Consider the following 14,376-nt stretch of genomic DNA (forward strand, 5'->3'; position numbering starts at 1 on the left):
TTCTTTCTGTCTGGGACAGCTAATCAGAGAAAAGTTGTCTTAAATGGGCTGAACTGCAGAGCGGCACCATGGCCTGTAAGGATTCTCTGGACGTGGTGCAAGAATATTTGGTCCAGTTTTAATCAGCTGCTCAGTCACTAAACAGATTTATTTAACAAACATGTTTTGCATTGATAGGATACACTTGGTTTTCCTTTAACGTGCATTGGAGACATTTTTGATGAGGAACTTTTTTGTCAGGACGGGAGAAAGCATTCTGTATTTGCAGAGTGGAAATCATCCACTGCAGACAATATGACTGATTACATTACTTCTATATGAGAATAAAGAATGATTCATGTTTGTGTGAGTCTCTGTAGCGTTGTGTTGTTTATTTGCGTTTCAGGTCCTTCAGGAGAGGTTCACCAAGTTTGCATCAGAAACCAACAGCATTGGCCAGCAGCGCATGGAGCAAGTGAACAAAATGGTGAACGAGATGATAGACTGTGGCCACTCAGACGCGGCCACGATTGCTGAGTGGAAAGACGGACTGAATGAGTCGTGGGCTGACCTGCTGGAGCTGATGGAGACCCGCAGACAAATGCTGGCAGCATCGCACCAGCTGCACAAGTTTTTCACCGACTGCAAGGAGGTAGGGTCAAATCAGATATCAGACAGTGACTCAGGTGTGCCCTGTTCTTCCTCAACATTACAGGTAGACTGTCTGGGCGTGAGTTGCAGCTTCTATTTTTAAAGCACTCATGATGACAGCGTTGTCCTGTGTTGTAGGTCTTGGCTCAGATCGCAGGGAAGATGAAGCAGCTGCCAGAGGTGAGGGCGTGCCAAGCCAACATTACCAATCCAGCCACCCTGCAGAGACTCATGCACTCTTTTGAGCATGCCCTTCAACTTCTAGTTGCACAGGCAAGTTACATACTCACCAAACTTATGTTTGTCACAAAATACATTATACGTCATAGACAAAGCAAACTTTGAGTAAAAACTAAGGCTAATCTTTTATTAATTAAACAGAGTGACGCATGTCTTTATGCAGGTGAGGCAGCTGCAGGAGAATGCTGCCCAGCTGAGGACCATCTATGCTGGTGAGAAGGCTGAGGCTATTATGGTCAAAGAACAGCAAGTGATGGATGCATGGAAGGAGCTGCTGAGCTCTTGTGAGGCCAGTCGTGTCCAAGTGACTTCAGTAACTGATAAGGTCCAGTTCTTCTCAGTGGTGCGTGAAAACCTAATGTGGATGGAAGGAATCATGGGCCAGATAGGATGGGATGAGCCAAGGTAAGGTAGCATATGCTTGTTAAGGTATGGCTCTCCTTTATTACAGTTTGGAAAAGATGCATTACAGCTTGGTAGACGGAGTACAGAGTGCATTTTTGCCTGTGTTCAGTTAAACCAAGTTTCTGTGGTCTAATATGGTCATTGAAGACAAAATGTTAATACTGTCTTCTGTGCCGCTTTGACCTAATTTCATATGACACCTGCTTCACCATTTGTTTTTGTTTTTTATTGGGGGGTTTTCTCAGGTTGACACTCTAATCACTGCCTTTTTTGTCATGTTCCCAACCAGTACCACTGTGCAACTTGCAGTATTTTCATATTTGGCCTGAAATCTTCCAGTAGATGACCACGTATCAGCATATGCATGAACATACAGCACTATGGGACCCACAAAGATGGCAAAACATATGCACATGTAGTGTGTTTCGATGCAGCTAACATTTTTATGCCTCTATAAAAATTGAGCCTTCCTCAACTTTTGATGCCCACCATCCTTTTTTCTCATCACTTACAGTGTCATTTTTTGGCACAATCCCTTGAAAATTATTTTTGTTTTCATCTCTGGCTATAAGATCGTGTGCTCCTTGTCCACCTGTCTTTTTCTTCTTTTTCTTCTTCTAATTCTTCTTCTAATTCTTCGTCTTCCTCTTGTTCCTCTTCATGCAGTCTGCTAGTTTTTCTCATATTCACTTTGACACCCAATTTTTTTCACTCAGTCCATAGAGAGTGTCTGGTGCAGGGTAAGAATGTTTTCACACTCATCCAGGTAATAATTGAAGGCTGGTATGATACAGCCTGACAATACTGTGTCCCTCCTTCTGGATCATTTGTTTGTAAAGTAAAAACAAATTCTGGTATGATATAATATGCCAATATAATATTGGTCAATCACTGATTTTTGTGTGAATCATTCATATACACGGCTAGTACATGAGACCCTTTGGCAATCTTTTGCTCTTTGACAGATTTGCTGCCAATAGAATCACATCACTAATATTGCTAAATAAGGAGAATAATATGGCTGTTAAACAACTGTTTAAGAACAAGAACTGTCAGGATTCCTTTTAAAAAATATTTTGTGACGGGGTTAATGTAACCAGAATAAACTGATCTGTGTGCCTCAGGGATCTGACAGCTCTGGAGGGGATGATGAGACAACACCAGGAGCTGAAAGCCAAAATAGACGGCCGCAGCAAGACCATACAGCAGTGTGCAGATCTCGGCAAGATCCTGATTGCTGCTGGCAACCCTGCTTCAGAGGAGGTCTGACAAAAAAAATATTCACACTGTTAATATGAGAATATATAAAAATCATACAATTACTTTATGTATTAATATGTTGCCATGAAACCAACCTGCCTGTCACTGCAGATAAAAGAGAAGTTGGACAGTCTTCTGACTAAGCAGAAGGATCTTGTTGAAAAATGGGACAAACACCAGGAACGGCTGCAGCGCAGTAAGTAAATAGAATACTTAATAGTGAATACTTAACAAAACACTCTGTTAAATGGGCCTAAACTATAAATGTTTTTCCCTTTGATGCTGCTATGTGCATTTAATATATCATGAATCATGCATGGATCTTACTGTTCTTTTCTGGTTGAGCTGACATTACAGATTCACTCTCAACACAATTCAACGAAAAAGACTAAAATCCAAGCTGTAACATAAATGATAAAATTCCCTAATAAAACAAGCATGTAGTGAGTTGGTAACAGAGTGGTTGGTCTTCTGTCACTTCCAGAGCAAGAAAAATTCCAGTTTGCCCAGGAGACAGTAAAAGCGGAAGCCTGGCTAAAGGCTAAGGAGCCGCTGATCACTACCAGGCATCAAGAGGGAGGAGTAGCCCAAGCCCAAACTGACGAGGTTGAGCAGCTCATCCTTCGCCACGAGGCCTTCCGCAAGGCTGCTGTAACCTGGAAAGAACGCTTCAGCTCCCTGCGCCAGCTTTCTGCTGTAAGCTTGACTGTAGATAAATAATTAATCAGTTTGTCGGAGTCACAGTTTTTAAAAGAAAAGTGACTACGTGTTGTGTTTGCTTAGCAGGCATGGGCGCATACCATGAGTTTGCATCATCACAGGCTTTAATCTGTCTCGTGACATTAAGTGCATGTGGTGTACCCTAATCCCACTGCACCCAGTCTGCCTTCTGCGCTACATTGCTTAGTGTTTTGTCTGGCATATGTTTGAAATGAACAAATCACTAGCTTTACCTGCATTTTTTGGAACCATTGCATAAAATGTGGTTTTAATCGAGTTTATGTGGTGCTATTAGTTATGTAGCTAACTCTCTCTCTAGGCTGAGAAGAAAAAAGAGGAGGAGAAAAGGACCCCGCTCTCCAGCCGAAGGATGTTCCCGTTATCTTGCCTGACTCCTAGTGTTCCCTCAACCAGTGCTACCTCTTCTTTCCTAAGGCAGACGGTACAGGCCCAAATTGAACCCAAACCATTGCAGCCCAGTTTGGATCTGGGTGCCACCTCTGCAAGCCAGAGACTGTCTTCAGCACTGGCCAGCTTTAGTCCAGTTATAAATGGATCAGGCTACCACGGACTGGATCAGGGCAGCGGGAAGTTGATAGGTACTTCTTACCTTGGGATGAACCACCAGGCAGCCGGAGCTGGGAGTGACTCTGGTTTCTCAGCACTGACATCTCAGAGTGGTGGAGCAGACACCTCCACCTATCTCGGTTTGAACCATCAAACTGCTTGTAGCGCAGAAAGCTCTGGGTACTTTGGACTAACTACTGGGAGCATGGGTGGGATGCAGAATCATCTGGGCAGTGGCAGGTTAGGAAGTTCAGGCAACCTAGCTCAGCAGCCAGGCAGTGGAGGTATGGGAAGCCCGGGCTTTCTGTCTCAGCAGAATATGGGCAGTTCTGGATATCTGGCGCAACCACAAAATATAGGGACTTCCGGATATTTGGGACAGCAGCCAAATTTAGGGAGTTCAGGATATTTGGCACAACCGTCCAACATGGGAAGTTCTGGGTATTTGGCACAACAGCCCAATATGGGAAGTTCTGGGTTTTTGGCACAGCAGTCTAATATGGGGAGTTCTGGATACCTGGCACAGAATTATCAGAGCGCTGGCGGATTGGGTAGCTCAGGCTATCTGGCACAAAATCATTACAGCAGTGGAAGCCTGGGCAGCTCTGGATATCTGGCACAGAGTGGTGGCATCATGGACCCTAAAATGGCATATGCATGGCAGCACCTGAAAGCTGACTTCATGCAGCCTAGAATCAACCACATCCACAAGGCTGTAAACCCTCTTCTCGAAGCCAGCAGAGTGCAGCGTGAACAGTTTGGCGACATCCCAATGGCAGACATGATGGGGCCAGAGTCAGGGCTGGAGCTCCTCCACGGCCGCCTCCAGAGAGATCCCCGTGGCAGCCGCTCTGACCCTCAGATGGACCATCTGAGGAGAGAAAGGGAGTATAAGCTGGGCAGGCAGACCTCCAGCGAACAGGAAATTCAAGCGAGGCTGAATGAGCTTCCGCTGATTGTGCGGCAGGAGCGTTATCGGAGGCGCCTGGAGAGGCAGTCATCTAGCGAACAGGAGGGGAGCGGCAAGCAGAGGCTGCAGAGGCAGGACTCGAGTGACCTGGAGGGCTCTGCTAAGGAGGGCTCTGACAAACGCTCAGGGTATGTGAATGAGTGGTTTCTTTACAGTTTGCTCAGTCAGCACTGTCCAGCATGATCTTTATCATTTGGAGGTTACATAACGACTGTGTTTGCTGTGTGGGTGACTCATGTCTGCTGTCCCTCCAGGGAGAAGAGAAATACCATGGCAGAGATTGTAGAGCAGGTCCAGGAGAGAGAGGCCGCACATGTGAGTTAGTTTACATATTGCACACCACAGTATTGTGGTGTCAGTTTATTTTAAATTATGTATACATGCAATATTCTCTCTTTTGTTATCGGGTTTTTCAGGCACGAGGAGAGCCTTATCGACCTCCTAGCAGCCTCTCAGCACCTGTGACCCGTTTTGATGGACGTCCTCGCGCCCGAGACCGTCCCAAACCAAGGAGAAGGCCCCGTCCAAAAGAGCCTGAGGAGACTCGACGATCTCGCTCAGCCCCGGCAACTGGAGCCCCAACAACACCCCAGCCGCCTTCACACACTGCCCACAACGAAGGTTCCCTCTACCGGAAAAAGGCCACCAGCTCTGACCTTGAAGCTCAGCAGAGAAGCCCAAACAGGTAAAGAAGTCATGAACAAAAGACAAGCACCACCCCAGTAATAACAATTGCCTGTTTAAAGGTCTGATCAAAGATTTGCAAACTATGGGAAACTGTGCAAACCAGGTCAAATAGCTTTTGGTTTCAGTCAGCAGGGTATTACGTTTGTGTTTGAGAAAGGAAGGCAGGTTGTCTAGAAGCAACCTTCATGCTCACTGTCGTTACTATCTTTGGCAAAAGTGAGTTGATTGTCTTCATTGAAGATTAATTTATTAAACTGACCTCAGTCGGATCCAGCCATCATGTTATCAATCCTATCAATGTTAGCATGTTGTGTCATGAACTTTGAAGAAACCACAGACGGTTAGCTTTCAGTCCTTATCAGTCACACTATATATGTGATATGACACTGAGCGACAGTATAGTTAGATCAATATGTTTTTGGACAGTTAAATATTTTTGCCTCAAAAACCAGCAGAGAGGATTTTGCAAAGATTTATTTGCATGTTTGATTCCATTGGTTTATCTCTGTTAACAGCATATTTGATTTGGGAAAACAGAGAGCTCGACAGATTGATTGCAAATTTCCATTGATTTTTATTAGTTATTCTAAATTTTAAATGTGCATTGTTTGAAACAAAGATAACTGATGTGACCCAACTTATCTGCAGAAATGCATTACACATCAGTCTATTAAAAGATGTCTCATTGTGATTTTCCAGCAAGTCCTGGGTGAACGTATATTGTGTCCTGAAAGATGGAAAGCTGACCTTCTATAAGGATGCCAGGAACCACAACACAACATACAACGGAGAGCCTCCTGTTGACCTTAGTAACTGCTCATTTGATCCGTCGATGGGATACAAGAAGAAGAAAAATGTCTTCATCCTTCAGTAAGAATTATTCATATTATTATGGCAAATTTTATTGCCAGTAACTGTGATTTCAAATTGTGGTTTTACTGAATTTATTTTGAAAAGTGTAATATGTCTTTAAAGGTTATTGCCTTTTAAAAGATTTTAAATTATTGATTAACCACGTGGCTATAAAATACATGCAAATGCATAAAAACTGACAAGTCCCTACTGATTTTCTGTGCAACAGAGTGAACGATGGAAACAACTTCGTATTTCATGCAAAAGATGAGGTAAGATACATTTGTAACTTGGTAAGGTCAATTAACCTCATGAAAAGACCAAAATCATCAATAAATGTATTTGCTCATTGTTCTGCAAAAATGATTTAGATTTAAGTAGTAATCTACAGCATTGCACCGGCTGGCTCCTTCCTTCATTATCTTGAAGATGAACATGGGCACTAATTTCAGTCAGATTTGCACAGGTCGCCCTGCTACCAGACTCAAAAAATGCTGAACAAATCAACTATTTACTCCAGTTTCAATAACATTTGTTTAAAAATACAGTGTCAAGCTGTTTTAGAAAATCCCTTTTTCAGGTAGATACTATATAAAGTTGTGGCTAGAAATGTACATTCACACTCACCTTGGGGATGAATGGCATGGTCATTTTGGGCTTTCAATTCAATTTCTTGTTGTTATTGTTGTTGTTATTTTTTTCAGGGTGGAACGATTATACAGCATGCGTCTTTAATGATATTAAAAGGCAAAAATTGAGAGCACAAGTTTGAATGCTTTTGGATTTTTATTTTCAAAATTGTCAAAATCATACCTATAAGTTCACTTTAAACCTTTTAATGAGTGGTGCTGAAGACTCTACAATGTCTTAACTTGATAGGTCAAGGACTATTAAATTCTCATTAGTGATCATGACTGGTTGGTAGATTCTCTTTACCAGCATAAAAAGGATTAGTTTGGCATCACTCATTGGATTGACCGATACTTGTAACAACTGGAAAGTCCAAGGAACATGGTAAATATCTAAAAATGAGGATTGAAAATTTACACAAGCATTTCTAAACAACAGCACATTCCAAGATTATCAGTTTAAACAATTGTACGTAAATACAAGTTATTCAGATGTGTCTCCACTAGACTAATAGGATACTGACCAAGAAAGAAGCCCCTACTCCAAAATCAGCATCTTTAAACTCAACTTGAAGCTTGGAAACAATTGGGTGATCCCAAACATACATTAAAGTGATTTTGGACTAGATAAGCGGGCGGACACTAAGCTTCTGGAATGGTCTTCCCAAGGCTCTGACCAGATCTGATGTCCAGCCACAAAACCCATCTGGTTGGACTGCAGCTTGCTAAGGGATATTTAACTAAATATTAGCAGGGGTGTATGTATGTATATGAGCCTGTATTTATCATTTTGGATGTTCTCATCAGAGAAAATGTGTCATTTCTGAACCTAGTTGTTGTTTTTAAAGTCAATGAAGATGTATGCTGTATAATCATTCCACCCTGGAAAAAGTTCAAGAGTTCGATAAAATCATTAAAAGTCCAAAATTACCATAACATTCATACCCATGATGAGTCTATGTAAACGTCTGGCCACATGTGTATGTGGAACAACAGAAATGTTGGTTTTGGTTTGTTATTGGAACTTCACAGATAACAGAATGACGTTTCTTTCATTTGTATCCAACACATTTTCACACATTTTGATTATAATATTACCAGTTTGTCTCTTTTTAATCCCACTGGATTACCAAAATCACACAAGGACAGAATAGAGGAGCACGTTGGGTAAGAGACACAAATGCACCAGTGAGCGACACAGGAAATCATTCCTGCCTGTGGTTATCTCCTTGTACAACTCCTCCATCTAATGCACAGTACACAGTGCAATAGTTACACCCTTTTGCACACGCTCTGCAGTGAAAATAACAAATAACAAAGTTTTACATGTTAGAGCAAAATGTCAATCATATATATTTAACCTCTGTAATATTCTGGATATTTATAACTGAGGTATTTGTATATATTAGAGCTATTCCTTATATTTTGTAAACTTTGTAATATATTGTGTTATTTAATTAGTTCAGTCTGTTACTGTTACTGTCTTGAAGCAACTGCAGCTACATAATTTCCTTAGGAAGTGTAGTATTTATGTCAACCCTTATCCCTCTGGTTACATACAGTCATTGTAAAAACAAAGTAGTTTTACATATAAGAACAGGACATAATAAAAATAATCTGTTCCATACTAGGTATTAAAATCAGGCAAATACAACCTCAGATGAGCTATAAACAAGTACACTGTTACTGCTTCCATATGAACTAAGAGGGTAGGTAGCAGCCAGGTCCTGCTAATCAAATGTGTTAATAGATTAATAGATCTTGAGCAAGTGTGAACAGCTCTATAAATACCGACGTTTTGACTGTTTAGACCATTTAAGTACATGTTAACACAAAAAGGGAAAGACATCAGTAATGATCTTAGTGAAATAATTACTGGTGCCCATCATTCTTGGAATGGTTATGAAGCCATTTCCAAATGTTTTGAAGTTGTTTTGCAGTTATGGGATGTGAACACTTTGAGTTGAGTCGTATCCCAGAATATTCTAGAGTCAATTATGAGCTCATGTGTCCAACCACTAAAGCCTGACTCAAATTGGGTCATGCAACAGGACAATGATCCCAGGAGCAGCCGGAAATAATCATCCACAACAATAACAGAGAATGATAAAGTCAAACTGTAAATGATTATTTCCAGTTACAGCAGCTAATGTGTTCTACAGGCTGCTGAATCATGAGGTGTAGTTTTTCATAGGATGGCATTTAGTTCTGTGAAAAGATTCACTTTTCAGATGAGATAATATTCTGTGTTATTATATATATATGTCACAAAAAATTGTGCAGGACCTTTCGTCAAATTTGTAATTAGATTACACTAGTTTTACACCTCCCCAAAATACCTAAAAATACAGATTTTCCTGTAACTTTTGTTTAGTTATTTTGGTCACATTAACCATCTCTCAGTCCCTTAGATCAAGTGTAATTCTAAGTAAATGAAATGAAAATACTTCATTTTACATTCTTGCAGTAGTTTGCATGTACAGGACCTAAATACTTCTTCTACTCTTGGTTCTGTCTTTATAGTTTGAACTCTTTCCACTTAGTAATTGATGGGTTCGGTTTGTGTGAATGAGGTGCGGCACAAAGCCACAAACCACTGATGTAATAAGAAGAGGTGCAACCTTCAGTCAGAGGCAAATTTGATTACATTGTTTCCCACCTGAAGACACTTTATTCAAATAAAGGAAATGTAGCGTTTCAGCTGGATGGTTTGCATATATCTGCTCCAGGCTCAGATTTGGATGCGTAAAAATGAGATGTGTAAATCCCAAACCACACAATGAATCAAATGCAAAGAGGAAAAAGCGTTGTATGATGAGCAGACTCCTTATATAAGCTCTGTCTGATCCTGGTCTCTGTAGGAGGACCTAAAGGCATGGACTTCTACTATCACCACCTGTATAGCTGAACACGAGGCCATGGCCAAGTGGGATAAGCCAGGCACCTCATCTATGGATCCTGACCGCTCTGAGAGGAAGGAGAAGTCGGAGGGAGATGCAGACGCCAGGTCAGAGAGGTCCGAGCTTGTAGAGGGGGAGGAGAGGTCTGAGAAGGAGAGGTCAGAGAAAGGCGACGGCTCTGAGAAGTTAGACACATCTGAAATTGCTGACAAGCTGGAGGGTGGGGCGGGGGGCTCCAGCACATCTGGAAAGAGCAAATGAGAAGCTCTTTTTTGTTTTACTGCTACTCACTGACAAACAGCATAGGAGGCAGGGATGGATGGAGAGCATGTGCAGTTAGGTTTGCAGGTCCTCGGTCACACAGCTGGAACACACCGAGGCCACGGTCCTTTGATTGACTATTGTAACTGTGACAGACTAATCTCTCAGCCTCTCCCCCATCACCCAGGAAATACATCAGTGCTTGCGGTGGGCCACCTGCTGGTAGATAAGAGGCCGGCCACGTGGACAAACAGGCAGACAGACTCCAACAAATGGTCCCAAGAATTAGTCACTGTCACTTCCTATTGTTGATCGTTTAATCTCTCGGATTCACAGCATCTTTGTTTATGTATCTTTGACTGATAATGTAATGCTCTGTCTATCTAGACAAACCTGAGAAGTGGCGAATGAAATGTTTCTCAATAGTAAAAAAAGAAAAATGTTTTTGAAGCAATATACTTTTTTATGTTTCCTCTTTGTCGGTGAGAGAAATGGGGGAAAGGAAATAAGAAGTAATGTAGAAGCAGCTGTAAATTCTCTCATTTTTTTGTCACATCCACGTAAGCTTACTCCAGGCAGTTGTGCACCTTAAACACTTGACACATCTGTATACTAATCATAGTGACATTTAATCCCAACACATGGCTAGCTTTGACTCATCTTAATATAACGGAATGCTTGTGTTACCAACTGACTTCACTGGTGTCATTTCCACAGTTCTTTTTTTCACTTCTTCTGATTCTCATTATGATTTATCCGTAACGATCCGTGTCCAGAGGAGAGCATCCCTTCAAATTCTGATCCATCACCCCAAGGCATGTTCAAAGTGGCAATGCTCAAAGTAACACTAAGCCTGAGACGATGCCTTTGTGTACATGACGAAAATTCAGAACATTGCATGAAATAGTCTTAGTGCACCTGTTAAACTTGCCTTTATTTCTGTGTTCTTGGCATAAATCAGGCAGCACTGAAATTGCAATAATCTAATGTGAGCGAGTGGGTGGGTTGTATTTGCTGTCATAGTCGACTTCTCAAAATCCAGAGGGTTGTTTGAAAAAGCAGAGTTGTGTTCTCTCTGCAGTAAGCATGAGAGGAAGAAGCCAAATGGCCCTGCTGCTGTTTGTACTGTATCACTGCTATTTCTTTTCCACAGAATGTACTGATTTCAGGTACCCCCCTCGCCATAATGTCAAAACCTGAGCAGGTGTGTGAGAGACGAGACCTCTCTGTACCCTTTGTCCTTCGTTTGACCTTCAAACCAATTGGAATCTATTTGTCAAAGACGAGTTACATGTAAGTCATGAAGTGTATAGACCTATCTTTGTATGTGTACCAATAAAACCTGTGCTCTAATAAAACCATACTCTGAATCGGTAAAAATTAAAACATTTGTATTAATCCACAAATAAAAGCAGTCATCACTCAAATATATTAATGTTTATTACATTTAAATACAAATTATGCAAATTAGGAGTCACTATTAATTATCACAGTGTATATACAAGTACACCAGTATCTAGATGTATTAAATACGTTTTACTGGGGAAGAGCAGCAGGTGTACTGTAGGTATGCTTGTTGTATTTTTATACGCATATATTTATTCATATGAGACTGAAGAGTTGCCCCGTGTAATATTAGCTGATTGAGTAGCCAGTGTTACTGTGGGAGGTGTGCTCAGTTTATGGATTACACACACAACAGGATCAATTAGCCTGGGCAGTTCACTACCTGCTGCTCAGGGAATCAAAGTATTTTGTCATCACAGTGATTATTTTGTTTTATAAAATAGTGCTTGTTTGTCGTATATGTGAGTTATTTTTACACACGTAGGGCCAAATAGTCTTTACAGTGCTTATTTTGGAGCTAATGAGAAACTGAGAATCTCCTGAAATTTGTGCTGTGAGAATGACTCGCAGCACAAATCTTTTTCCATACTGTCGAATTGCACTTCTTCAGTTGTGTAAAATGACTTCTTAACAGTCTTCCTTTCTGAAAACACCAAAAGTCCACTTTCACATTACAAGATTGCGAACAGAGACGTTGTGCTACAATGTGAATGTTCTTTTGTTTTTTATTTGTCACACACTGTTTGCTTTTACATAAGTGCCATGTCATGAAATCTGCTGGAACAGCAGGAAACAGTTGGTCCTTTAATCATGAATAATGTTTTGTTTGACCTGACACTCGTCTGCCGTTGCAATACATATTCTCAGTCCTCTAATTAGATGCTATGGTATTTTCATGTGGCTGTGATTGTTCTGATTCGTGGCAGATACTTAGCCTGCCTTACCATGTGCATTTGAAATGTTTGCTTCCCATTACTTTTATGAAACACATAGGGGGAGGGGGGTGGGCGGGTATTTTCCACTATGTTACAGCAGTCAACGAACTAAATAGGCAGCATAAACGTGACTGAAGAGAAAAAAAATGTGCAAAAATCTGTTTCCTTCATTGATTGATGGTCTTACATGTGTGTATGTCTTTGTTACCTTACATTAAAACTTGCTGCTATGACATTAAATAAACCTCCAAACTTGCTGATGCAAAACTTGACGTGGAATTGATGTGGACACACGCATACCCGCACACACCCACCGGCACCACACACTGATTTCAACTACAAGATAAATGAGTGGTTTATTACCACCTTTCTTCTCAGAGTTGAGCTGAAAAGCCAGAGCATTATCGTCACAAGGTAGCAGCAGCAGTAACAACTTCATATTCTCCATGCTGAAGCCTTCTAAGGTTGTGTAACAAATGTGGTGGTTGTAATTTGCATATAACAGTAACATACAATAAAGTATTTATGGATTATGTAAACATGGCTGAAACCTTCATTAAACATAGGGTTAGTCTTTGAGTGTACTGCGCTCCTCCTGGGAAAGAGCTGCAGGAGCCTTCATACTGACACTTTGCTGCAAGAAGGAATCGTTGCTGAAGGGCTCCAGACTGTATCCATACTGAGAAGTTATCCAAATGCTTTACATCTTCTTCTGTACACACAGTAACCAGAGTACCAACAACAACAAAAGATGTATACTGTATTCTTGGCTTTTTCTTAGAGCAACCAACTAAAGGTCTCCTATCCAAGCAACATACGGTGCATCAAAAAAAAAATAAAAATGGACAAATGTGAATAATTAATGTGAGTAAAAATAAAGGTCTGTGCAATTTTTTTTGGCACTCAAGTGCAGCCCTGTGCACGGTGAGAAAGAGCAGCGGTGATGCAGGATCTGTTCTAAAAACATCCATGTACACGGTGCGGCACAAAATCTGCACAATTCGATGTATATTTGAAGAATGTAAAGCTACATCTGCCAGTATGTATCTGTGAAAATATGAAATGTGGTTTTGTCTCATAAAATCTGTTCATCCCTTCATTTTGCTATTGTCTTTTTTCCCCCCTCTGTAGGTGTGAATACATTTTTTATAGATCTTCACGGCGCATTTATATGTTCCCGATAATCTTTTCTGGAATTCTGACAGAGATTGGATGATTCCTTTCAAAAATAAATCCTGGACCTCTTCTTGTTCTAAGATACTTGATACATATTGACTCTGTTTGATAAATTGCACTAAAACAATGCATCTTTTCTCTTATACATTATTACAATGCAATTATATTTTAAACTAAAACAAGACTACAGTAATGATTCAGCAGACACTCTTTCAGGTAGTGTAGTTTCACCAGAGAACTTGCCCTCTGTGACATTATAGTCTAGGAATGAGGAGTGGTTAAATGAAATGGATCTTGACCTTTGCTCCACTCCTTCCTCTTCGGTCTGTACCTGGGTGATATACAGCTTGTGACAGGCAGCCTTCAGGTCCTTGGACACACATTCATACTGAAGGAGGACATGCTGGAAATACTAAATCTATATATACATCTATATCTGTGCACAGACTGAGTGTATAGTTATTGCTCTGCACTGGGCTCTCCTCTTTATTGTATGCTGTTGCTAACCAACAAAAAAGGCTTTTGGACAGTTCCTCCTCTGGTATAAAGGTGTGAAGAGGTGGTTTCAAATACATCTGCTGAAAGAGCCATACACTAATCGTTTTAACTCTGATGTACCAGCAGGGCTTGGGCCAGTCATGGCCCAGTATGGAGTTTATATGATCTGAATGTTAGACCTGAGGCCCCAAAAATGAAGACGTGGTTATGTTTGGTTATTTTTTATTTAGTTTTGAAATAAAAATTCATATTCAGTTATTTTTAAAACTCAATAAAGGATATTTCAAGATTTTTAAGCT

General features: G+C 40.8%; 1 protein-coding gene across 3 annotated transcripts in view; it reads left to right on the top strand.

Annotated features, from left to right (window-relative positions):
• sptbn4a (spectrin, beta, non-erythrocytic 4a) overlaps positions 1-13,239 on the top strand; it is a 32,160-nt gene extending 18,921 nt beyond the window's left edge. For all 3 annotated transcript variants that reach the window (XM_025910890.1, XM_005454585.4, XM_005454586.4), the window contains 12 exons: positions 386-631; positions 769-903; positions 1,034-1,275; positions 2,400-2,538; positions 2,647-2,731; positions 3,020-3,231; positions 3,575-4,920; positions 5,047-5,107; positions 5,209-5,477; positions 6,179-6,349; positions 6,561-6,603; positions 9,822-13,239. In XM_025910890.1, coding sequence (XP_025766675.1) covers positions 386-631; positions 769-903; positions 1,034-1,275; positions 2,400-2,538; positions 2,647-2,731; positions 3,020-3,231; positions 3,575-4,920; positions 5,047-5,107; positions 5,209-5,477; positions 6,179-6,349; positions 6,561-6,603; positions 9,822-10,121 — 3,249 coding nt within the window. In that variant the 3' untranslated portion in view covers positions 10,122-13,239. The remainder of the gene's footprint in view (positions 1-385; positions 632-768; positions 904-1,033; positions 1,276-2,399; positions 2,539-2,646; positions 2,732-3,019; positions 3,232-3,574; positions 4,921-5,046; positions 5,108-5,208; positions 5,478-6,178; positions 6,350-6,560; positions 6,604-9,821) is intronic.
• Positions 13,240-14,376: the final 1,137 nt, after the last annotated feature.

Source organism: Oreochromis niloticus, linkage group LG10 (genome assembly GCF_001858045.2).
Source record: "Oreochromis niloticus isolate F11D_XX linkage group LG10, O_niloticus_UMD_NMBU, whole genome shotgun sequence".
Classification (NCBI taxonomy): Eukaryota; Metazoa; Chordata; class Actinopteri; order Cichliformes; family Cichlidae; genus Oreochromis; species Oreochromis niloticus.